The 24,248-nt window shown below is 40.9% G+C and overlaps 1 protein-coding gene across 3 annotated transcripts; it reads left to right on the top strand.

Moving 5' to 3' along the window:
* Nucleotides 1–17,120: 17,120 nt before the first annotated feature.
* On the top strand, nucleotides 17,121–22,910 carry LOC121604794 (akt interacting protein). Of its 3 annotated transcripts, none has more exons than XM_041934417.1 (10): nucleotides 17,121–17,259; nucleotides 17,991–18,115; nucleotides 19,458–19,666; nucleotides 19,903–19,967; nucleotides 20,292–20,392; nucleotides 20,670–20,758; nucleotides 21,122–21,220; nucleotides 21,633–21,740; nucleotides 21,829–21,889; nucleotides 22,051–22,910. In XM_041934417.1, the coding sequence occupies exons 2-10, from the start codon at nucleotides 18,068–18,070 to the stop codon at nucleotides 22,156–22,158; spliced, it is 888 nt and encodes a 295-aa protein (XP_041790351.1). In that variant the 5' UTR covers nucleotides 17,121–17,259; nucleotides 17,991–18,067; the 3' UTR covers nucleotides 22,159–22,910. The 3 variants fall into 3 exon arrangements, with proteins under 3 accessions (XP_041790351.1, XP_041790335.1, XP_041790343.1); XM_041934401.1 differs by having other exon boundaries at nucleotides 19,455–19,666; XM_041934409.1 differs by having other exon boundaries at nucleotides 17,123–17,259; nucleotides 17,994–18,115; nucleotides 19,455–19,666.
* Nucleotides 22,911–24,248: the final 1,338 nt, after the last annotated feature.

Genomic DNA, 24,248 nt, shown 5'->3' with positions numbered 1-24,248 from the left:
GCTGAGAGCTTTCTCTGATATTGCTCAGATGGTACTGGACAGGAGGCCGAGGATGAAAAGTAATATTACTAATAATACAGTGGGCAGCAGGAAAAGCGTGGATTCCGCTCTAAAAGCTCCAGACTGTGTTGTTTATTAATTCAAAACAGTGTTTCAGTTTCACAATCCATGTTATCAAAAATTCCAACATTGTCTTGAGTGCAATCTTATGTTGGAGCGATAATGGGATGGAAAGTACAGCAGAGGTGAATAGAAGGTACGTAGCATAAACTATTCACCAGAGTGCATGTGGTAGGAGGAGAGGGAGTGCGAGAAAGCAGTGTTTCTGTATTTCCGTACCTCTACCCACCGGTGACAACACCCAAAACAGACGCGCTCTACGTTTTAACAGTTTGTCGAAGAAGCTTTTGTTTGTTCCATTGTGTTTTTCTGCCTCTGTTGTTTTTTTTACACCCCTCCTTTCACATCGGCCCTTTACTCTGGAGGCTGCCTCGCCGCTCACAAACAACAGCACTCTCCCAGTCGGCTCTGTTTGATGACCTACATTACATTCTCTTTGCATGGAGGTACAGCGGGCTTACATGTTGTGTGTGCATAAACTGCGGTGTAAATGACTCGAACAAAAGGGAGGAGCAGCCGTGCGGGGATGGTAATGAAAGTGCGCGCCATTGTAGGGGACACATTGCATCAAGAGAGCTCAGTGTAGTCTAAACACCGCCACTGAGGGTTTGTGTCACCGATGATGGCTTGCAGCGGTGTGAACATGCTTCATGTGCATGTGTGTGAATATATACATACAGCACGTGTGTGCTCATCATCAGTTTGTCCCTCACACATGATACACAGCTAAAGCTCCTCTGGGACCAACTGCAGTCGCTTCCTTCCTCGTTCTTTGACAAGTTGTATGTAAAAACAATCCACAGCAGCACAGTGCGTCTTCTGCCTTCAGGGGATGGGTCCGGGAGTCCCAAGTCGATGTGCATCTGTAGATGTGATTCACAAAAAATCAGCCCAAATGAGTTTCATCTGGCTGGATGGTGAACATATTGGAGGTGCTTTGATCGTAATGCAAGACCCAGCATCCCACATCATGGTAAAATCATGTACTCACTTCTATTGTATGTACAGTGATTGCTCTCAACAACCCAGTGTGCCTCTTCTAGCAAAACCACATATGTTCAGCGTGGATGAAAAGTCAACTCCATAATGTTCATCCAACAACAGCCCCTTTGATTACTGGTCTTCAAGCACGGGCAATTTCACCATCTGAAACCCACATCTCCGCTGCGTCTCTTCTCCAGTACACCCCTGGCACTGCTGCAACTTGTGTAATGTGTCATGCGGACGTCTGTTCGCTTGGAAGTAAAAGCTCCATTCTGAAAGAGCCAACGCACAAATTAAGCCCCTTCGTTTCCCTTCTCCAAAAACTAAAAGTTTTGGTGTTATCCCTGAGAGCAGCACTAAAGCAGAAAGCCAGTTAAGCCCCATTAGGAGCCTGCGCGCTGTGACGATCTCATTGGAAGTGCTGGATGAAAATTGCCCGGATTAATGTGTTAATCCACCTCTTTAAAATGCTAATGTCCATTTTATGCCCATTAAATCTCAGTGTGCGTTTTCTTTGATGCGTGCAATTTCTATCAATTAAACACAGAGGAGTGAAACAGGCAGGAGGGAGATTAGTTCCCTTGCTTCAAGCATGAACTTCTCCTTTTGGTTTCATATTTATCTTGAATGCGGAAGTGGGGGGGTTGTTTGGAATAGGTTTGTGAAATGTGGTGATGTGAAGAACTCTGGGAGCCCTGCGTGCCTTTCACAGAGCTTATAGCAAACCCTCAAACATCCACTAGCAATAGGGAATTTGTGCACACATTACTGACATGATTCCTCATTTCAAAACTGTATCTATGAAAAATGATTTTGCATTTAAAAAAACATTTTCTCTTACCCGATCTTAAAATATCTGAGCTGGAAAAAAGCTGACTATTACACTGACTACAGCACTATAATTTATTTTGTAAGACGTCATATAATTCCCAATAATAATTGTCCACAATTCTGAATCAAGTGTATATAAGTAATCAGTAGTTTCCACTTTCAGCGTGTCTGGCATTTTGCTTATGCTCTTACTCAGTGTAATTCCAGAATATACAAAAAAAGCTTCACTGAAATTTCTAAGTAAACATTACAAGCAGATTGTTATGATTTGGGCCATTGTGCCCCAGTCATATTCTTGTTATAACCATTACTTCTTAAAGCTGCACTACTCAAGATTTTTATAATAGCAATGACCAAATGTAGTGATGAACCCACAGAGAATATCACCCTGCATTTCTTTGCCTTTCTAGGGAGCACTGTAGCACCTTTGTTTTGTTTTTTTACTGTTTTGGTTTAGTCTCACCACTCTCACCAGCTTTATTTCCAGCTGAGCGATGCTTGCAGCTGTTTTCAGCCAGGAATCTCAGATGAACCCACTAACTGCCATGCACCAAACAGCCAACAATGTTAGCAACTTGCTAATGAACATTATAGAGCATTTAGCAGCTAAAAAGACAGTTATTTCCCTGAGGAGATAGTGGAGACCAAAACAGAGCTAAAAGGAGAGTGACTACTGGCCTTACATTTGTTAGGTGGCGAGTAATGCAGCCCCAAATGAATGCTAATGTTAGCCCTTGTCTTCTGGATGTGTGAATAAGTAACTGTTTGCTGACACGCTGCAAACACGTATCAACTTTATGTCAATTTTGCCCCAAAACTGCCTCCAAGGGCAAACCACTGACTTGTGCAGTGGCACTGAGGTATTGCTGGCAAATGTGCAGCTGATCTCAGGCGGGTGTACCGTACCTTCTCCAAGTCATACAGACAGCAAACTGAGGAAGTTCACAGTTCACAAGCTACAGTTCCCTGAGTGTCTGACTCACAATAATACACACGATTCAGATCTATCATCCTGTAACACTGACAAAACCATTTCCAGATTACTCATTGTGAAGCTCCAGGAAGCCGTAAGTATCGATTATGGACAACAATCACAAATTACCGAGCTGAATCATCTGTCTGCAAGAGCCTGGAGATAGAATAAGCAGTTTGGATAGAAACGAACTGTGTGGTGAATCCTGTGGAATTTCTCATCCCACAAATGGTGGGATGACTCGCGTATGCCCTCGCTGTTGTGCAAAGCCTTTTAAGACCAGGAGTGACATAGCCTGTCCAATCACAGAGGCCTCTGCGGCTGACCATAAAATGCTTCCAGATTTGTCACACACACACACACACACACACACACACACACACACACACACACACACAGACTCATTGTTCAGAGTGAAAATGCTTCCAGTAAACTCACATTTATCATATGAGCACTATTTTTGAGGTAGAACGCAAGGAATGATTTATGGAGGCATTTCAACTTCTCTCGCGCTTGTCCTCCATCATGTGCAAAATATGCTGCCGTAAAAGTAAAATACATCCTGTGTTACATGGTGAAAATGTACTAACTCATATTTTATTTACTCATGCATTGTGTGACAAGTTGCTATGTGCCAATGGAAGGGCCACTGGCTATTTGGGAGGTCCAGGAAGATAGGAACATAGATTATTTAGATGTGGATGTCCATGCAGTCCATTAAGAGGACTGAAGGTGAAGCCAAAGCCTTAATTGTTCTGCCATCCCTTATTTGAGTGGTGGCACCCCCAAGCCAACTCATCCTCCTCGTCCTCATCCACCACTCGTATCCATCCTCTAGTACACACGTAGTCCTGCCACTGGCAAAGCAGCGCCTCCTCCACCGTAAGCATATGTGGACTGTTCAGTTGGATGGGTCATTTATTAAAATCGACCTAATTTTCCGTGATATATCAAATCTCTGCCTCAGTGATCACAAGCCCCATTTCATTGAGCGAATTAGGTGCCCACTGCTCAGTGCGATCAGAGGCCTGGAAAATGAGGCCCGGACTGGTATTAGAGAGCGTTCACAGCCTGCTAATGGTCGGTGGGATGAAATAGATTACCACAACATTCATTACAGTTCAGCGACAAAGTTGAGCAGCCGCATATAAGCAGACGGTCAGCATATCATTAGAAAAGCCTGTTTAAACATACATGAGGCTTCCGAAGACGCACGATTTGTGGTGTGGAAGTCCGCCTGGTGGCGGGCTAAAGATTAAGAAAGTTTATGCCGCTGTGTTGCTAAAGGACTACCAAAAACCGGGGTGAAGTTGCTTCATTCAAACAAGGAAGATTTAAAAATTCATTAAAGAGCTTTTGAATTTCAGGCATTTAGCTTTAACTGTCATCCAGAGAGACTGACAAAAACTATGGTGATTAATTATGTATCACATTCAACATTTTGAAGTGAGAGCCTTGAAGTTCAGTTTCAGGAATACTTTGACATTTTCAGAAATATGCTTATTTGCTTTCTTGTTGAGCGCTAAGTACCCTGGAAAAATGTAAACTGTGATTACATTACCCTATTTTATTCTACAGCAAAAATAATCATTACTCTTTACATTACTTTTGTTACTCAGTACAGCTCCTTCAAGTGTGCTTTTAAACAACAGAAAACAAGACAATGTTGTGTAACAAGGCCCAAGCCCACATTTTGGAGGTATAAACTGACCATCAACAGCGCTCTTAGCCCGGTAACTGCACAGAGCGCCTGGCCTCACGAAACCATCACGTTCAAACATACCACAAATCTTAACCAGCTGATTCTTACGGGTGGCTAATGTTGGCGGGCCAGAAAAGAAGACACTACACAAAAAAATTACAGCGCATTCCTCCTCGGTAGATGCTAACTGCCTCCCCATTCCTCCTACTAAGTAATGCACTACAGTCCAACACTGGTTCAGAGTGAGCTGGGGCCAGGAGGCCATTAGCCAAGCTTAGCATAAAGACTGGAAGCAGAGGTAAACAGGTAGTCTGGCTCTTTTCAAAGTTCAAAACTACATAAGTTTGCTGTTTCCACCACTTCCAGTCATTATGCTATGCTAAGCAAATTGCCCCCTGCCTCTAGCTTCTTACTTAACACAGACGCGAGAACTATCGGTATTAGTTTCAAGAAACTCAAGCAATATTACAGCAGTTTATTCCACCTGAGAAAATCCTGGATGGCACAAGCACCTTCTATAAAGAAATTTTTGGATGATATTGAAACATTTGACCACTTGGCAACATAAAAACTTGATATTGTGCTACATGCAAAGCATTTAAGCCTGACATCCTTCATGTTGCCACTGATCTCTTATAGCATACTGTAAGTAGGTGAAAGGCAACAGAAAAGCCACTGCCTCTAAATCAGGATAAATTTCAAGATATCAGCAGCAGAGTACAGAAGGAAGACTGTATCATTTGATACAGCTGAATGGAAAGATGACCGAGAACATCACTCTTTAACGTTAGAAGTTTTTCCCCATCTTAACCTCTAATAGAGGATGACAGTAATCTAATCCAGGGTCCTGATCAGCAGCATAAACACTGGAATCCGGTTAGGAGTGAGGTCTCTCAAACACACCATGGCGCCAAACTGAGCGCTCAGTTCTCAGCTTCAGTTTGTACAAATGACCTAAATGCAAACGGGTAGAATGAAATGTGCATTTCTGTTCACAGCCCAGCAGAAAGTGGATAACAGCAAGTATAGTTCTCTTCACATCTAGCCAAACCTCAGAGACCATTTTTGCGTGGAAACAGACAAAGCCTGGTCATTGTCATGTTGTTCTGCTTGTTTTGGGGTTGAGGCAAAATTAGTTACAACTGAGTTTGAGGTCTCAAGACGGCATGCTCCCACGATGTTTGGGCCACCATTTGTCATTATACAATTTGTCGGTACTGTTTTCAACAAACAGGAAGTCCCTTAAAACCAGTGGAAGGGCTGGCAACGATGTGTCCCCTCCGACAGGCTCGCAGAGGAGGACTGATGGGATTGGACAGATTCAAGATGGTGCGGTTATATCTGATGGCTGGGACTTTTCCCTCCCACTTTTTCTGAAGAGGGAGCCAGTGCACTTGGACGGCCTGCCAGCCAGTATAGCGCGTGAGAGATCTATCCCACAAAAAAACACTGTCATTCTTGTACTCCTTTTGCCTCTGGTTTTTCTCCTGAAACACAAGTGTCCATGCGCTCCAATAACTGAAGCAGCGCTTTGGTTTGCACTCCAAGATTTCCATTACTTCCCCTCCCTGTCTTCCAGTGGTTACAGCTGGTGTTGTTGGATTGCATATTGCAGCACGATCATTAGGGAAGGCATTGTTATGGAAGTTGGGTGTGCTGCACTAGAATCTATTCTGACTCCATTCAACAGCCTCCCTGTCTTAACACCGCAGCTGTCAGCAATGTCACTACATGATGAGCCGTGACACCACCGAATCTAGCAACGCTTTGTCACCCTGATACACTTAAGCATTGGTTACAGAGCTCTGGCTCGGCAAAGACATGCTGTCAAGTAAGGAAAGACCATTATCTGCAATAGACACAAAAGTACAGGGGATCCCTGCAGACACAGAGATGATTAAGGGCTAAGTGTCATTCTTCCTGTCTTGGTGTATTTTTTTTTAAAGAGCTCTATCTCTTACTGTCCTTTTTACCGTGCGCCTCAGACTTATAGCCCTATCCCGCCTGCTCTGAAGGGACACAGACCCTGACAGCCATGTTGGGGTATTATCCTGAAGTGCCGGCAATGGTCATACACCATTTCTCCAAGAAACAACCACAGATGCAGAGAATATGAGCGCAAATGAGTGTGAGGATTTACATACATGTGGAAAGCTATCAGTGATGAGCACAGGGACAGCTGAGTGTGAGCAGGATTTGCAGTGATGGGAAAATGTTTGAGGAACGCACACACACAAGAATCAGAGTCTTGGTTCAGGGGGGCCAAAAGAATGCAGCTAGGCCCTGTTAACATTGGTCTGGCTATTAGTGTCTGACTTGAACACTTGAACACTCAAGATGCTGTGCAGTATTTAGAATAAAGATGCCTCTTTTCGATCTAGTTTTGAGACATAATGTGTGGTCATCTGGATTCAGTCTTTTTCACACAGCCTAATCATGTCTAGAAAATTGCCAGAACTTTCAAAATTTTTATGAGCATCGGTGACTTACTTGAGGAACCTTTAGTGGTAGTTAAGCAATAGTTAACGATAGATCCCACTTTCATACCTGTACGGTAAACATGAAGCTTAAAGACGCAGGCTAGCTGTTTTCGCTCTCCAGTACTTAGCTAAGATAACATCTTACATTCACAGACATTGACCTTCTCCTTTAATTCTCCGCCAGAAAGAGGACAAGCTTCTGTCCCAAAATGTTGCACAATTCCTTAAAGGTAGAGTTAAGGTTTGCATAAATTGTTCATTTTGCCTGCCCCAGATTTTGCAGCCAGGTTGGCGTGCTGACTGGGAAATCTTCCTGTAACAAGTCTGCTTCTCCAACCTCTGGGCTACCATGAGCCCGCGTATCAGTCTGTAGAGTGGCATTAGTATTCACAGAGACAGACAGACAATCAGGCTCCAGTTTTATCACTCAGCATTTGTAAGAATCAGATCTGAGACACAGCAGTATCAATAAAAGATCTCATTTCCAGCCGCACTCGAACAACTGCGCCTCTTTCAACCAACGCTGTGGGTATCAACTGTGCACTGAATAATGAAAAGCAATTATGTAGCTAAACAAAGCCATGGTGGTAATAGGCTTTTGTTTTATTTTTATCCACAAAATGAAAATAGATTCTGCGGCTGTGTGTGGTTTTCTTTTTCTAGATCCTGTGGGTCATGCTCAGGACACGCTCTTCCTCACGCCAGTCTGCCTACAGCAATATTGTGATGGAGGTTCCAATCCAGATGAATTAGACGGCGAGTTGGTATGAATGCGGGGGACGGCGGCAGACAATCTGGCTGAAACGAGGAGGAAACAGAAGTCGGCTGCTTAGATTGTGTCTCGATTAATAATTCAGCGACCAGATTCTCTATCCAATGACCCCGCTAAAGAAGCACAAATAATTTAGCAAGCTGCCACATCAACGCTTGGTGTGAGGACGTGAAGCACGGGCTCTCATTGAGGTATCATAGGAGGCATGTGAACCTCCGCTCAGGATGCTTGCCGCATGACACATGGCCTCGTGGGTATTGATGGCTGTATCAGGGTACAGGGATACGGTTTCTCTCAGTCTGTACACATCGGTCGGGCCTGATAAGGCGGGTAAATATGTATGCCATTGTTGCCACAGTGAATGATTCACACGCAACAATTTTCAACCGTCCTTCCAAAATCAGATACCTGCCATGTTTGAAAAAGTGACGCCAGCTCCTTCAGAACAACTGATTTCACAAAGTTTAAACAAATGTTAGTACATGTCACAGGCCAGGGAGGAGATCAGATCTACCTTTTGTAAAGGAAGGGCAATAACGTCCATTTTTAAATACTTCTTCAAAAGCAAACTGAGCTCTGCTTTGCGTGAGCGACCACGTCTTTTTTTTTGGTTTCAGCCAGTCATGTGACTGCTGTATGTGTAATCCACAGCATATGTTTTATGTGCTACAGTGAAACATGTTGATGTATTTTTGCAGCAGTGTCACCAAGACCAAGTCCTGAACTTGGTGACATACAGTGAAATGAGACAGCCACGTCTGACAGCATGATTGTCACCCTGTTATTTTTGTTGCTCTTAAAAAAACTATATACTTTCCACAGCCGCTCAAAATGTGTTATGATTTCAGAGCGTGCCAAAAAGAGAGAGAGAGCGAGAGAGGCTGGATGAAGAGAGAGGGGACACACAGTTTGCATGCACACACACAGGTGTATGTGTGTTTGTATACTGTGCATGTGATAGGGAGTTAGCCTTGATCTTGTTAGTGGTGATTGGGGTCTCTGTGAGACCTCACACACTGGGCTGTGGGTGTAATTGCCCCTGGCAGGCCGGCCTGTAACCATGTGGAGACTTAGGGAAGAGGAATGGGGAGGAGAGTACGGGGCCTTTGTTTGTGGCAGCCGCCACATGTCTGCCTGTGTGGCAGTGCCGAGCTCCCGGGTGTGGAGGCTTGGCTTCGGGGAGATGATTGTTATAGCACTGGTGTTGGCTTTAAAAATGCCTTTTTAATGGGAATGCATTTCACAGGCAAGAGCAGCGAGGTCTGGGAAGCCAACATCACAGCAGCGGGGTACAGAAGTTCAGCATGTGCTTGAGTCGGGAGACGGTTCATCAGTGGAAACAGCCTGCCACCTGCTGCTGGACACAAGAATAACAGAATATCTCTCCAGACCTGTGCTTTTCAGAGGTTTGCTCCTCTGAAACAAAGCTTTTATGACACACATATGCAATTTTGTCATGTGAAAGACTCATTTATAAAATCCTTAAATGAGGTAATGTAAACTCATCCTAAACTCGAATTCACATTATATACACACATGCAGAAACATCTATTATACTTTTTTTTGTTTTTTTGTTTGTTTTGGAGGTTATTATATCGAACTCCAAATAATTGGGTCAATTTTGCCTACTTCTTTTGCATCATTTCTCTCATACTTATTGTCTTTCCACACATTAATTCTGCGTGTAAACAAACATGATGCATATGTCATCAGTCGTGTAACTGTGGTTGTAAAGTAGCTTAATTAAAGATCCATTCAATACATGACCTTTTCCACTTACCTCAAGCACTTTAAACGCTTTTCCTTAATGAACAAATGAATTATGCAGCAACCTAGGCTCAGCCAACAAAAGGCATTTGCTGCCTAATGTGTTTGCCTAAATAGCAGTGAAGAGCAGGCCTACCTTTTAAGTGGATAAGGTACCTCTGTTCAGCTTGCGGTAAGTGTCTACTTTAATTTAATTCAATAATCCTGATAAATGAAATAAATCCCTTTTGGGACATCCATTCCTTGAGTAGTGAGATAATATAAAATGAGGTTCACAGAGAAAAAATTAGAACATTATGGTTGATTGAGCTTTTACAAAAAGCAGAAATATTAATACAGAGATCTTCTTTATGTTTATAATTTTGCAATAATGAATGAAGGCATCCATGTGGAAAACAATCAGAGCTCGAAATGGATGACAGTGATTGTGAGGCTTAGTGAAAGAATGCATTAGCATTTTCACACACTCCCAATGCAAATTGTTTCACTTAAACTTTTTAAATACCATTTTGTGTTCTGACTTAATTTTAATAAGTTTGCAGATAAGGAAGCATAAGCATGGACTTGAAAGGCAGATCGTGAGTCTCTGCAACACATTTATTCACTATTTGATTAATGAGAGGAAAGGGGAAAATTGAAAAGAATGAAAGAACATGATCTTCTCTGAGAAATAATACATTTTGTGCTGAATCGAGATTATTTAAATATAATAAAAATATCCATATCAAGCATTCATTTGAATTCAATATAGATGCTTGTATAATTGAATGCACTGCTTTGCTCAAATTAAAATGGGCCTTTCTGGAGGCTGCCGCTGCTTATATTGAAAATGTTTTACTTAAAGTATACCCATGCAATTTTGCTTGAGCTAAAATCAATTTAGTAAACGTGTTTTGTTCTAGTTATTATATGAAATGGCCAAACTAACTTTGTGTATGACTCAGCTAAATGACTGAGGGGTTTCAGCACAGACTGAAGCACAATGATATGATACGTAGTTCAGAATTTGGTAATTTAGTCAGAATGATTACCTGCATTTAGTGCAGGGTGATTTTACTTAAATGTGCTTAAAGCTGCCAATAGTTTAAACAGCAACACCAAATCTTTTGACCGTTTTGCAAACGTCATGAGGATTTCAGTTCATTAACAGTGTGTTCTTGTCTTAGAGAACCTGTCAGTGATCTCACTCTAAATAATGGACATACCATAAGTCTAAGTCTGCTGTTCTTGTGCTGTACCTGTGTATTACCACAGTGAACTGTTTTATTTAACCCCTCTTCACCCCCCCTCGCAGACTTATCACTTGTTTCCGGCAACTGCAGCCTCTTGTAAGTCAAATTGATTGAGTCGTCCTTGAACATCTGTTGTTCAGCCAAGCCTCAAAGGTAATCCCACTAATGGCCCTCTAAGCTATCCACATAAACACACACATAAATAAAAATGTTTCCAAAGAGATTTGGTCATTGACTTGCTGCTAATCAATTCTGCAGCTGCATCTGTTGATGAAGGTTTGCGAAGTACAGAGCAAGATATATGTAGCGATCAATGGCTGGCACTACACGGGCTGGGCAATGAGTGACAGTCACAGCTCCACCGGGAGTCAACATTTACACACAGATGGACCGGGCCCGTCGGATGTCTTGGCAAAAAGGCTGTTGTGTACACACACACACACACACACACACACACACACACACACACACACACACACACACACACACACACACACAGTTAAACACTGACCTACAGAATGTTGTCCATCAACGACACAAGAGGGAAAATTACGGGCTCGTGTGAAGTGCAGTCAGTAAAGTGAAGAAGTGGCATTCCATAATTTGAGCTGCTAAGCTCTGGCACACACTGATATGAGTGCTGTTGGATGAACGCCACTTCTGAAAGCCAGTGTTTCAGGATTTGGGGGGGAAAAAAAGGAAAGAGGGCCTTTCAAATAGCTAGCCAGGTACATTTTTTATATTTTGACTTGAAACTTTTGTGGTGTTGGGGCTTTCTCGCTGCATCCACAGAATGTGCACCTTCAGTTTAACAAGGGGAAAAAATGATGATTGACAAAACTGAACAGCATTATGGTTAATGCTAAACAAAGGCTGAGCTCATGCAGCACAATAAGGGCATCAAAATGTTGCACTGCTAATTATCACAGCCCGGTCCTGCATTTGGCCTATTATGTTTATCATATGTTGTCATATGGAGAGTGAAAACCACACCATTGCTGTTATTTTGATCAGAATGCATCGGTCGAGTTAGATTGAAGCATGCCACAGCATAGCTTTCTACTTCTGAATGATGACAAATACAAAAGCACGGAAACAAACCTGCTGCTTTCTCAACATGATACTCACCGGGAGACAGTCAGACATGTCTCCAACACCTGGGCTTAGAGCTAGAGAACTATCTGCATATGACAGACCACGCTGGGCTTTTTTGGATCACTCCTGCTGCCAAGCAATATTCATAAATTTAATTTCCAATCTGCTCTCCCCTTTTATTAGTTTGGGTGTTATTAAATGAGATTGCTTCATCTTATTACAATATATTTTCAGGGCCTGCGAATGTGGCTACGAGCTGATATTCAAATTCAATAACATGGCCTGTACTTAGTGCATGGCACTAATAAATGCCAATGTGTGATGCATAAGAAGACGCGGCTCAGCGTGGAAGTCGCAGCGGGCAATAATAATGCTGTGAATGTCCTTCAGAGGTGAGACATGCCTCTCTGCACCCCTGTACTCCATTGCTCATATGCCTGAAGAAGCCCAGGTGACCTACATACAGAGACAGGCAGGATGGGAGTGCTGAGGAGAGGAGAGGCGGCTGTTCATATTTCCATGTATTTTATTAACTGGACTAGACAAATCCCCGAAGAATGTAGACACTAGCTTTGATACAGTGCGTCAGAGAGAGGACTGAAGTATGTAAATCACACCTGCGTGGCTGACCTTTCACCTCTCCATTGGATGCTGGAGGAGACGGGCCTATTGGTCCTATCTTTGAACTGACGTCTCTACTCTTTGGTTTGTGAGGAAGATAAACAAACGACCAAGGCGCTACAGTTCATGGCAGTCGCTTGGTTGCAGTGTCTCACCTCTTGTCCTCTGCAAGGTTAAAACTTGACGCCTCTCCCTTTTCCTATTTTATCGCTGTAACCTGACAACTGCTCTTGCAAAGATTGCAGCTTAGAAAGCTTAGCTGCAGGAGCGAGTGACCTTTACTTTTATTATGAATATTTCTATTTCATCGTTATTATAGAGTGAAATCTATGCATGTGATCAGCACAATGGATTTCTTTTTCATTAGTTGTGTAAAATGCCACTCAGTGAATGGAGGGGCAGCCGGGGCTGCCTGCCAGATTTACCCCCCCGCCATCACCACCGCAGGGATCTGACAATTGGAATTAATATGCGTGGAGCTTTCCCTCTCCATTTGTTGGCTGAGGTTTTCCAGGCAACTTTATCAGGGGTAACATTATCGAGAGCTTTGCCGAGAGCTTCTTCATCATGCTCACATCCAAGTCTGCCCAACACTTGTCACTGTCAATCACAAGGTGATAATACACAGATGATTCTCTCATTTGGTTTAATAAAATCTCCAGGCTTATTTGAACTGCAGTCATTACAGCAAATAATTGCTGCATTGAGGTTTTAGCCAGGCCATAGCCTCAGGGATAAGGAAATACTATTGCTATATGAAGGATAGGCAGGTGTTTTTTTTTAGTTTGGTTTTTTTACCTTTACTCCCCAGTTGTTCATATTTCTAAAATGAATATTGCATTTGAATCTAGATTTGGCTTTCTTTATTTAAACTAACATTGTTATTACATATTATCTGGACATGGAGTCATTTTTTTTCACTTTTTTGCGTCTGCGCTGTCAAGACAGGTTTCACCAGGGACTGCCAATTGTAATTCTTTACTGTCATTTAAACCAAATTGTAGATCTGAATCAGTGGGCCTAAAACCCTCTGCAGAAATGGACTGACAGAAGGGAACATATTTCATCTTAAATTTGAATTCTTATGCCAGCTGGAGGTGTATACTTGGAAAATGCTTATGAAACCACAATATATAAATCTTTCAGACAGGAACAATCGGGCAATAAACATCCCATTACATCACTGATATACAGGGAAAATTAAAAAAAAGAATCTGATACCATGCTTGCTATTCAAATGCTGTCAGGTTTACTAAAGTGTAGGTCACTGTGAAACGTGCTTTAGCACTTGGCAGCACAGACAGATTTTTCTAGTCTATATTTTAATTTAAATAAAACTTAATGAGGGTAAAAAACAACAAAAAAAGAACAAAAAAACAAACAAAATTTAAAGTTTAAACACAAATTGCAATACATTTTCCACTGTAAAAGAAAATCCAGCTCCAATAGGTCACATATTCAATTAGTTAATCCAATCTCCACACTTTAATTACATTCATTAGTACATTTGTTTGACCAAACAAGGTCACATAGTAGTTGATTAGATAAAGAATCAATGGCAAAGACAAAAAACTCATTACAAAAGCAATGGTGTGAATACTTGCACCCTTGTTTGTGTCAGACAGTTTATCTCAATGTCGATGAAGGCGAAGCAGGCATAAACTTATTTGTTTTGAGGTGGTCTTTGATTTGTACGTGTCAAAAGAGTGATGGTGACCTTGCATTGTTGGCTGCCCCAATAAAGAAGCAGGACACTAATTACCTTTGTCAGTGAAGTGTACTTGGGACAATATAGAATCAGATAACAATAATGGAGTCAATAATTTGTATTTACTCTGAAACTTGGACAATGTCATTTCTCCCAATTAATGCAATCACCCATGCATTAAATTAGTTTTTTTTTCTCACCCAGAAAAATAATTAGGGGTAATTGTTAGGAAATCAATCAATCAGCAGAATGAACTGCCAATGAAGCGTGGTCAAAAATAAAGAAACGTGTGACACAGATGGCCTGGATGCGTCTTACCCTCAAGGGACTTTTGCTGCGCAGTACACCGAAACATTAGAAAAGTGCGCATCATTTCCATGTTTGCCAAAGAGCCTTGAACACTTTCGGGAGACTCTTTATTAAAGGAACAGTGTGTAAGATTTAGGCGGATATATTGTCAGAATATGGCAGAAATGGAATGTAATATTCACAAGTATGCTTTCATAAGTGTATAATCACCTGAAAATAAGAATCACTGTGGTTTTGGTACCTTAGAAGGAACCCTTTATATCTATAGAGGGAGTGGGGCCTCTTCTGTGGAGTCTGCCATGTTGCAGGGCCATGTTTCTACAGTGGCACAGCACGAACAAATGAAACACTGGCTCAAGAGAGCACCTGTCACAGCCGTAGGTTCTCCTACACTCTTAGACAGAGAGGGGCGAGGCAAGGACTATTCAGTTGGTTGCAATCTGTAACCTCATGGCTAGATGCCACGAAATCCTTAACACAGGTCTCTTAACTTCTGTGAAAACTGAACACATAATGTAATGGATGAAAAGGCACAAAAAAGACATGGAACAAATATAGTACGCCCGGGCCACACTGCCTACCTCTACCTGTGCGTGACGGCTACCTCCCTATACTGCTGCGGCTTACATGCCTGGAGTGCCCACACAGCTGCTGCAGCTTTGCTGCTGTGTCCATCTTTCTACATTCCAAATATTTTTATAAATATGTCTAGGGCTATTTTCTAACGGCTATTTTGATAATCGATTAATCTGTCGATCATTACTTCATCAATAATCAGTTAAAAAGGAAATGCTAAATTTGATAATTTTCCAGCATAAAGCTTATTCCTCATCTTAGTGTCTCTTTCAAACAACTTGACAAACCAAGTACAGACGAGTCCACAACAATAACAAAAATTAAGTTCCATATATGGACGTTGGGGATGCAGCCACGCACTGAGAATAAAAAGGAAACGTAACTAATAAATATTTGACTCATATTTACTCAAATTTCTGTTATGAAGAAATAAAGGATCCACTTTAATCTGTATCTGAATAATGGCTTAAAAATTCCAAAAACCCCACAAAGTTCTGTTCCCCAGCGTCTCTGACCTAATTTATCAGGGAGCCTTTATCAGGGAGTTAGCCTTATCAAGCCTTACTTTTGAAATAGTTATGGGGAGTACCGTTGCTGTACCGTTAGTATCTGCCTCCTCCATTTTTTAAATGCTCAAAACAGAGACAAATCAGACCGTGGCACTTCCTGTAATTCATCATGTGATACACGTGATAGTACATAAGCTTTGGCAGTGACTGGCTTACTGCCCCCACCATAGAAGATGTTACCACAGCGGGTGTCGTGCCTCATAACACAACCCAAGACACTACTAATAGATGATGGAATTTGTTTTCCAACTATTTTTTATATTTAAAGTGATTTAATTGATTTGTTGTGGCAGCCCTACATATTTCACAATAAAAGCCTTGTTAGCAAATAAAAGGATTCTGTTGCATGCTAGAAGGCTTTTTCATTTGAAACAGATGCAGGAAGTGTAGAGTTTCATTTTTTCCCTAGATATAGACATTGAAACTGTAGTGAAAGGTGTAACATTGCTGGTATGATGTCACTATGATGATGTACAAATCATTTTCACTGTCTATTTTTGCTGAGAGCTGCATGTGTCATGTGGAAAAAAGTAGGCAGCACGCTGAATTTCTAGATGACACAGCTGCAACTGAGCCACGCTGCTTACCTGTTAACATGGGAGCCTAACTAAAAAGCAAGAGGTTCCACTATGCACACATGCTGCTCAGGAAAGCAGTGTGGCCCAGGTGTAAGAAACTCTTTTTAACATTAGGAGAGCACATAAAGAATGCATTATTATTATTAAAATTATTTTACAATGATATTAACTTGTAAAAAATCCAAATATTCTTAATTGATTTGATCAATATTGCTATTTAAGACACATACTTGTTTTTTAAACAAGCCTTTCTATTTCACACAATCTGTGGATCTACAAACAATGTTTATTCAACCTTTAATATAGCCCATGCAGATGATAAAAGGTGCAATATTTCAAACATCTACCCTCCTGATGAAACAGCTTGGTGGGAAGATTTTTGAAACAATGGGTCAATAAAATCTTAGGACAATTAATAAGGTATTTAACAGATACAAATGCTACTCTAAATTACAACTTAGACAATATTTTGACATGCCATGATAGGAAAAGCACAGGTGTAATTTAACTGATAGCATATTATTTTGCATTCTGGCTAAAATGAACCTATAGGCTATGACACTTTTTATTTTTTTCAGTACAAAAACAGACTGTACTTACCGTCTGATTGACAGCAAGCCATGGTCACCTCAGCTACTTTTTCTCACTCAAGTCCGCTTTGCCTATCACGTGACGGAAGCACCAGCAAATGAACTGCGACGACGTTTATCCCCTAGACGAATGAGAGTCCGTACTCACACACCGAAACGCCCCTCATTATGTTAGATTGAATTCCGGTTTCTGTGTCTGTCAAATTGTTTAGCTAGCTAGCCAACGTTAGCTAGTTAGCCGGGATGACACCCAAAGGAATGGCTAGCACCTGAGCAGTTTAAACGAAAATTAAACCCAGACACATTTTAACATCTCTGTTAAAGGAATCTCGACAGCTCTTTAACAAATACGGTGAGTTACATCGCTAAGATTTCTTACACTAAGGACTAACATTGAAGAAATAACTTAGTCAAGTTCTGAGCAACGTCAAATGTAGCCTTGTAAGCTAATGTTACTTAAATAACAGTGAGTTAAGGAAAGCAATCGAGACAACCTCTCTGTGTGTATACTAACATTAACTAGTCTTGGGCAGCGAAAGGGTCTTTAATCAGATTTACAGCTGTCAGCTAAAATTACATTCGTTTTAACTACCAAACGGAGGTCCATAATGTTAGCTAGCGCAACGATAGCATTGTAACATTAGGTTGTGGCGAATGACACCAACATTATAACTCGATATGCTACGATATTAATAGCGAACTGTATTAAATCACGGCTTTCTCAAGTGCTGTTATTACCCTACGACAGCATTCATTAGTTAATATTACAGAACAGACTTTTTGAACCTCGACAGCAATACAACAATTAACCAGCTCACTTAATGAAACAGCCAAGTTAGCACGACGCTAAGCTATCCAAAACAATCCCTCATTTTCGACGAGTCCGGAGTAACGTTACTAGCAGTTGACGCTTCTCACTTTGCATTTTTTAATGCAAGCGATGTACAGCCACGAGTTTACCCTAGACGATGTTAGATCAGCATTAAGTATGTCATTGTGTGTTTGTCTTCAAGCTGTGCGTTTGTGCATTTGAGCTGAACTGAGCAGCACTCATTCGTTCCATGTGTTTTCTGTCCATCACAGCAGCGGATGGCCCCGACCGCACTTGCCGTGGGACCAACATAAAAAGAGGGAAGCCAATCTGAACCTCTGAATGAGTAATGAACCTAAACCCCTTCTGGAGCATGTCTGCCAATACAAGTCGTAAGGTAAAAAGTAACGTGGCCAGCAGAACTGAAAGCCACCCATTAAGCATTTCGTGTGAGAAAGGAAATAATAATCAAATTTTATGGTAAAGAGACAAGGACAGTGACTGAAAGCTTGTATTTGATAATGGTGTGAAAATATGTGTGGGTCAGTGGAATCCCCTCTATGAAATCTGCTGGACATGGTAGTCATCTGTGATTCAGAGAGCTGAACATTAAACCCTTTTTAAAGTCTTTACAACCCAGTAATGGTGCCGGACATGCAGATGACAGCCTAATCATTCAACTGTTTTTATTTCTATAATCATGATAGTTGTACACATTGTTACTTTGTTGTTGAACTTTAAAGGGTTAATCAAAGCATAGAATCGTCTTTAAAGTTTGTATGTTTGCTTAAATACCAAGTGACGATAACCTGCTCGATGAGTGCCATGGCATTGTGACTTTCTCTCTCAGTGAATCAGAATACCATATCAGTGTCACCAACACTTCATAAACATGAAGGTTATGTGTCTGTGCTCAGCAGTCATAGCTTTGTTTCAAGTTTTAGAAAACAATCATTGAATACTGGAGAAAGCTTGATAGTTTTTTTTAGTTTAATACTTTGCTCTGTTTTTGTACTGACAGGCTTTATTTGTTATAGGTCTTAAATCCTACACCTGTTGCCACTTGTATTAATTTTGCTAGGAATCTTGTAAAACCGGAATTGTTAATAACCCAGTACTCCAGGGTGTGGCCTACTACTAATTTTTCAAATAAAAAAAGACAACTGTACAACTTAGTAAGATTCAAATATAATTATCAAACTGAACAGTGTAAATTTTGATGACTAGAATCCACTCTTTCTTATTGTAGAAAACTAGTAAGGAACATTTCAGCAGTCAAGTCTGACTTCAGTGAATGTGCAGGCTAGATCTGTTGCATTAGCGCACTATTCACTGCAAGCATTCCTAGCATTATTGTACTAGCCACCAGCAACGTTTGTTGTGGCTTCCTGATGCATTCCTGGCATCCTGCTGCTATGTGTGCCATGTGTAATGTAACTGTTTTTATCATTCTGAACAGCATCAGGAAGATACAATGATAGCTGTATTTGAAACTCTTGTCTAGACAAGACTTCCTGATGAGCTGCAAACCAGATGGGAAGTGTAACCTGAGAGGTTGGTCACAGCACATGGTCACTATCCTGGGTAGTTGGTCTACTCTTGGTTGTGCATAACGGCTCAAACAGTAGCCTTCTTGTTTCTGGCTCTGAAGACTTTCTGTCCGCCTGCTTTTTCACATGGCTAATTTTTTAAAGCTGATGTGTTGAGATTCCTGTTATATTTCTCATACTAAACAGCAGAGATCTGACAACGAGGAACAGAGTGGGCACGGGGAGCAGAGAGCCAGCCCAGCCCGGCTACCCTTTGGCAAAAAGCAGCTTCCACCCATTCCAAAAAATGCACCCCCCATCACCAAGCCTGCGTCAACGGCCACCCCAGCCCAATCGGCTAATGGCACACATGCCTCTTATGGCCCTTTTTACTTGGAGTACTCTCTGCTGGCTGAGTTGTAAGTACTGGTCCAGTATCAGAACTAAAAGTTAACTTTTTCCTTATTCTCTTGGCATTTGTCACATTGTGTTCTTTTTGAAATATGTTGGTGGTACCTGCTTTTAAAACATATTCTGTATTAGATAAGGTTCAGTGTCTCCCTTTACCTTATCCCTGTACCTTAGAAGAAAAATAGTTCCGTGTGTGGTTTTCTGTCTTTTGTATTGATCTAACTTTTTAACATGTGACTTGCAGCACACTAGTGATTAAGCAGAAACTCCCTGGAATTTATGTCCAGCCATCCTACAAATCAGCACTAAGTAAGGACCTTCTTTTTGAAGTTCATGCGTGTTAAATATATGTGGCTACTTGTGGATTAATTCTTGAAAACTCATCTAATGGCAAGAAAAGATGCAGAACTAAATCAAAAATATTTATCAGTATAATGTTTTGTACCTTTTTCTGTAAGATCCCATCATATGTCCTATGCAACATGTTTCACTATATTCTGCAGAAAATATAATGTGTCTATGCAGTCTCTGCACCGTCTTAGATAAACTTTCTGTGCATTTACACTGCCATGTGGTTCATACTTGTGCTGGTGGAAGTAAAGATTCTGAAATGCCATGTTTTCCACTGTTTAGTGTGGTTTGGGGTCATATTCATCAGACATGGCTTGTACCAGGATGGAGTCTTCAAATTCACCGTGTATATTCCAGATAACTATCCGGATGGAGAATGTCCTGTAAGTATAGTGTACTTGTTTGAAAAATTACGTTTGTCAGCGATCATCTGGAAATGTGTTCATAATCACATTTATACAGTTGAACTACACATTTTTTCCAAGAACAGGTAAAGCATTACGGATTCAACAAAAGCAGGACACTTGAGAGCAATGCCAAGTGACAGCCGACCAGTGATCTTGGCAACTACGCTTAGTGTTACCCAACAGCCATGAAATTTTGTTTAGCAGAAAAGTTGGGACAAACCCTCAACCATCTCTTTGTTATGCTTCGTTTTAGAAATTAGTATTTGACATCCCAGTCTTCCATCCTCTTGTTGACCCTGTGTCTGGAGAGCTTGATGTCAGAAGAGCTTTCACAAAATGGAGGTACACACACACACACACACACACACACACCACCTCTTGGACAGTTTACTCTGCTACATCTTTTGGACCAGTGAAAACAAACACAATGAGTCTGAAATGAAACTGTTTTTAAAAGAACTGAAATTGCCAGCATGGTGTTCAAAGCAGAACATCTTAGACCATCCACCTAATTTCTTATTCTAACATATGAGTTCACTCAGAACAAGGTGATGAATGTCACTTTTGGTGTCAGTCAAGGAAATAGAAAGTATTCAACACTTTGATTGTTCTTTAGTTTTCTACACCATCTTGTGATGTCATGCACCTATATTCCTGACAAAGTTTTTAATGATGTTGTCAACTCCTTATGTTGTGCTCTTGTAGACGGAATCACAACCACATCTGGCAAGTCCTGATGTATGCACGTACAATTTTCTACAAGATCAATACCACCGAACCCCTCAACCCGGAGGCTGCTGTGCTGTGAGTGTCTGAGCCTCCTCTTATTTGGCTTTGTCCTGAAGTAAGAGATGAACGAGTGACATGTAAATATGAAATAAAAACCCTTTAATGAATAGGATTCAAATGCAAATCTTGATTCAGCAAGATTCAGTTTTAGCCCACCCTTATTTATTATAAATGGGATGCACAAAATAGTACAATGCAATACAATTCAACAGCACCACAAACTACAGCCTCTAAAATGACCATACAGCTGAATCAACACCTGTCTGAAACAGTTTAAACCAAAATCATAACCTCGCTGGCACTGATGATTATTCAGTTGGATCAAGTGCCCCAGTAAGCCGGCATGTGTAAGCCATCATTCATGTCATTAATTAGTTTGGATGTGTTTCAGGCTTTACTCATAAACGTTTTTTTTCCCCACTTTCAGATATGAAAAGGATGTGCATTTGTTCAAAAGCAAAGTGGTGGATAGTGTAAAACTATGCAACAGTCATCTTTTTGACCAGCCCAAGATAGATGATCCCTACGCAATAAGGTTGGTGAACTGTCCCCACTTCTAACATTCCTCAACCCTCACACTCACTTCTTTCACGCTTACATTGCCACTCCTATTTATTTGATAGCTTTTCTCCATGGAACCCAGCTGTTCATGAGGAAGCAAAAGAGCGGATGTTCACATATAAAGTAAGTTATAAAGAAATGAGCAGGAGAGTGTAATCTACTGCAGTTCTCCTCCCAAATTTAAAGCCCAAAGGATTTGTTTGAGATGTAATTTGATCTATTAGCAGTTTGATTGGTCGAGCTGTTCCTGTTAGGCAACTTCTAATTTTCCTTTGTTGCTCTAGAGACGGCCTGAGGATCACCACAAGGGAACACAGGTGTCAGGGTTGTCTTGGGTGAAGCCTGGATCAACACAGCCTTTCAGTAAAGATGACAGTTCTCCCCAGAGCTGAGCCTGCAGTCACCCGCAGCAGCCACTAGATGGAGGCACATGCATCTGATGCCAAGCCACTGGCTTGCCTCAGCTGCTTATGCGAAATGGATCCTTGAAAGAGTTGGGAGAACTTTCTTATATCTCCATGTTATCGCTCAGCTTTAAAAGCTTTGTAGGCATCTCCTCAAACAGCTTTAGAATAAGGAAAGTTTGTATCATGTGTAAATTGACGATGACAAATGGATGTCTCAGCAACATCATTTAGGCTGTGTTGCAATCAAAGAGCTTTCTCATTTAGATTTTCAGATCCATGCACATGTTGGGCTAGGTGATATAACATACTGTCCCAAAAGGAGCTGAAAAGTATGAGCAAAGCAATTTGCATTCATACGGTAAGTATAGTGGACTACGTGATCTATACCACTTGTTGAAATTGGCTCAGGACTGTTCATTTGTCGGACTTGGAATGTTGTCAGTCACAGCTATGTGAATGAAACATCCTAATTGCCATCTCTATCATTACCCACTTTGATTGACATATGTTTTATATTTGTTTCTTATTGGACAGTGATTTGTTTTAATTCCAATGTAAGCTTTGTCTTACATAGTTTTATTTATATATATATATAGAAATAAAGCAGAGCAGGCACGTATGGTTTTAAGTGAGATGCTAAATATGTAAGCTCATGTGTTTTATTTTGTCTGATTTTAAATCGTTTTGAATGTTTTATGTACCATTGGTTATTAAAGGTTTGATGTGTAAATAATGGATGCTGTGCTAAGCCTTCACTTTAAGAGAGAGGTGTCTGCATTGATGCTTGCATTTTCCAAGTGATTGTTTTAGTTTTCTTACATTTCTTTGCAAATGTTACTCAAGCTCCTTTAGAGATATTTTCTTCTTTAGTCAAAGACGGTGCAGGATTCCTACATATGTCTAAAAGAAAACCAGAAATTTATTTTGATAAGGTTTCGTTGTCAGCTAGTTTCAGAGCAGCACAAAATGGGAGTTTCATCAAGTTCCAAGAATACGTCTTTTCTGCTGTGCCAGAAGAATGTCACTTTGTGTGTGATGTCTTCATCTGTAGAGGGCTCTGGCAGAATTGATGGTAATATTGCCTAGCAGTTTTCAATATGCAAATATGACAAACGGAGGATGTAGGGAAAAAGGATTGTTTATTGAATGTGTGAAAACACCAGAATGAAATGACCATATTAGAATAGCAGATAAGGTGCTGAAACATGATACATCTATTTATAGCTGCTGTGAAAGGACACGGTGTAATGAAATCTCAATGTACTTCACACAGCAACTTGGGCTGTGTTCTGTATGGACCCATTCCTGCTCCAGTTTGTGAAAGACACCACTGCGTACATGACATGAGATTTTAGTGCTTTTCTCTGAAATCAATAAAATGATCAAAAACCAACTGCACTTGCAGGGATTGTCTAATTTTAAACATGCGATGCACAGAGGGCACAAGTTCCATACAAACCTTTCTGAAGTGAAACAGCTTAAGTTTCACCATGTTTTTGGATTTTTCCCCCCTGATTACACTGTTAGCAGGTCAGATGCTGCTTATCTACAATTGACTTGGGCCTGCTCTGACCATTGTAGGGGAAGGGGTAAGGGGGAAAAAGAAACTTCTTTTCAGGTCATCATATATTGGGACATGGGAGGAACGTTTCACTCATTTGTATACTACTGGCTGTGGTCACCACTGTCTTACACAATCCACGTTCAGACAACTACATATTCTGTAATAAATTGTAGGAGGATGTTAGACGGACAATTATTCAATTAATATAGAGATATTGAATTGGTCTATCTACTGATTAAGTCCTTGCAAACTCAGGACAATAAAATAAGTAGTTAAAGTATACGACAGGCTCACTTCCGGTTTGTCTTTTAGTATGCCGAATGTTTGTTTTTTTTAGATGCAGAAACAAAGTTCTCTCAAAAAACAACGCTAAACGTCTAGAGTTTGTAGATACGTACTTTTCTTTCCCGAAAACCTATTTTCTATTATAATTTTAATGCGCATTGATTGACTGGGGTCTCCCACCTGCAAGCTGTATGATAACTTGCAGCAGTATGTCGCCCAATCGGCC

This window comes from Chelmon rostratus, chromosome 1, assembly GCF_017976325.1.
Source record: "Chelmon rostratus isolate fCheRos1 chromosome 1, fCheRos1.pri, whole genome shotgun sequence".
NCBI lineage: Eukaryota > Metazoa > Chordata > Actinopteri > Chaetodontiformes > Chaetodontidae > Chelmon > Chelmon rostratus.
Note: the sequence above shows the minus strand (reverse complement) of the source record. Positions and strands in the feature narration are given on the sequence as shown.

Bases quoted from the DNA above. Each gene is read 5' to 3' on its own strand.
- LOC121604794 (XM_041934401.1), top strand. From the start codon at position 18,068: ATGAACCTAAACCCCTTCTGGAGCATGTCTGCCAATACAAGTCGTAAG. The intron at 19,968-20,291 runs GTAAGGACCTTC...TCCACTGTTTAG, and splicing joins ATCCTACAAATCAGCACTAA to TGTGGTTTGGGGTCATATTC. The intron at 20,393-20,669 runs GTAAGTATAGTG...GCTTCGTTTTAG, and splicing joins ATCCGGATGGAGAATGTCCT to AAATTAGTATTTGACATCCC.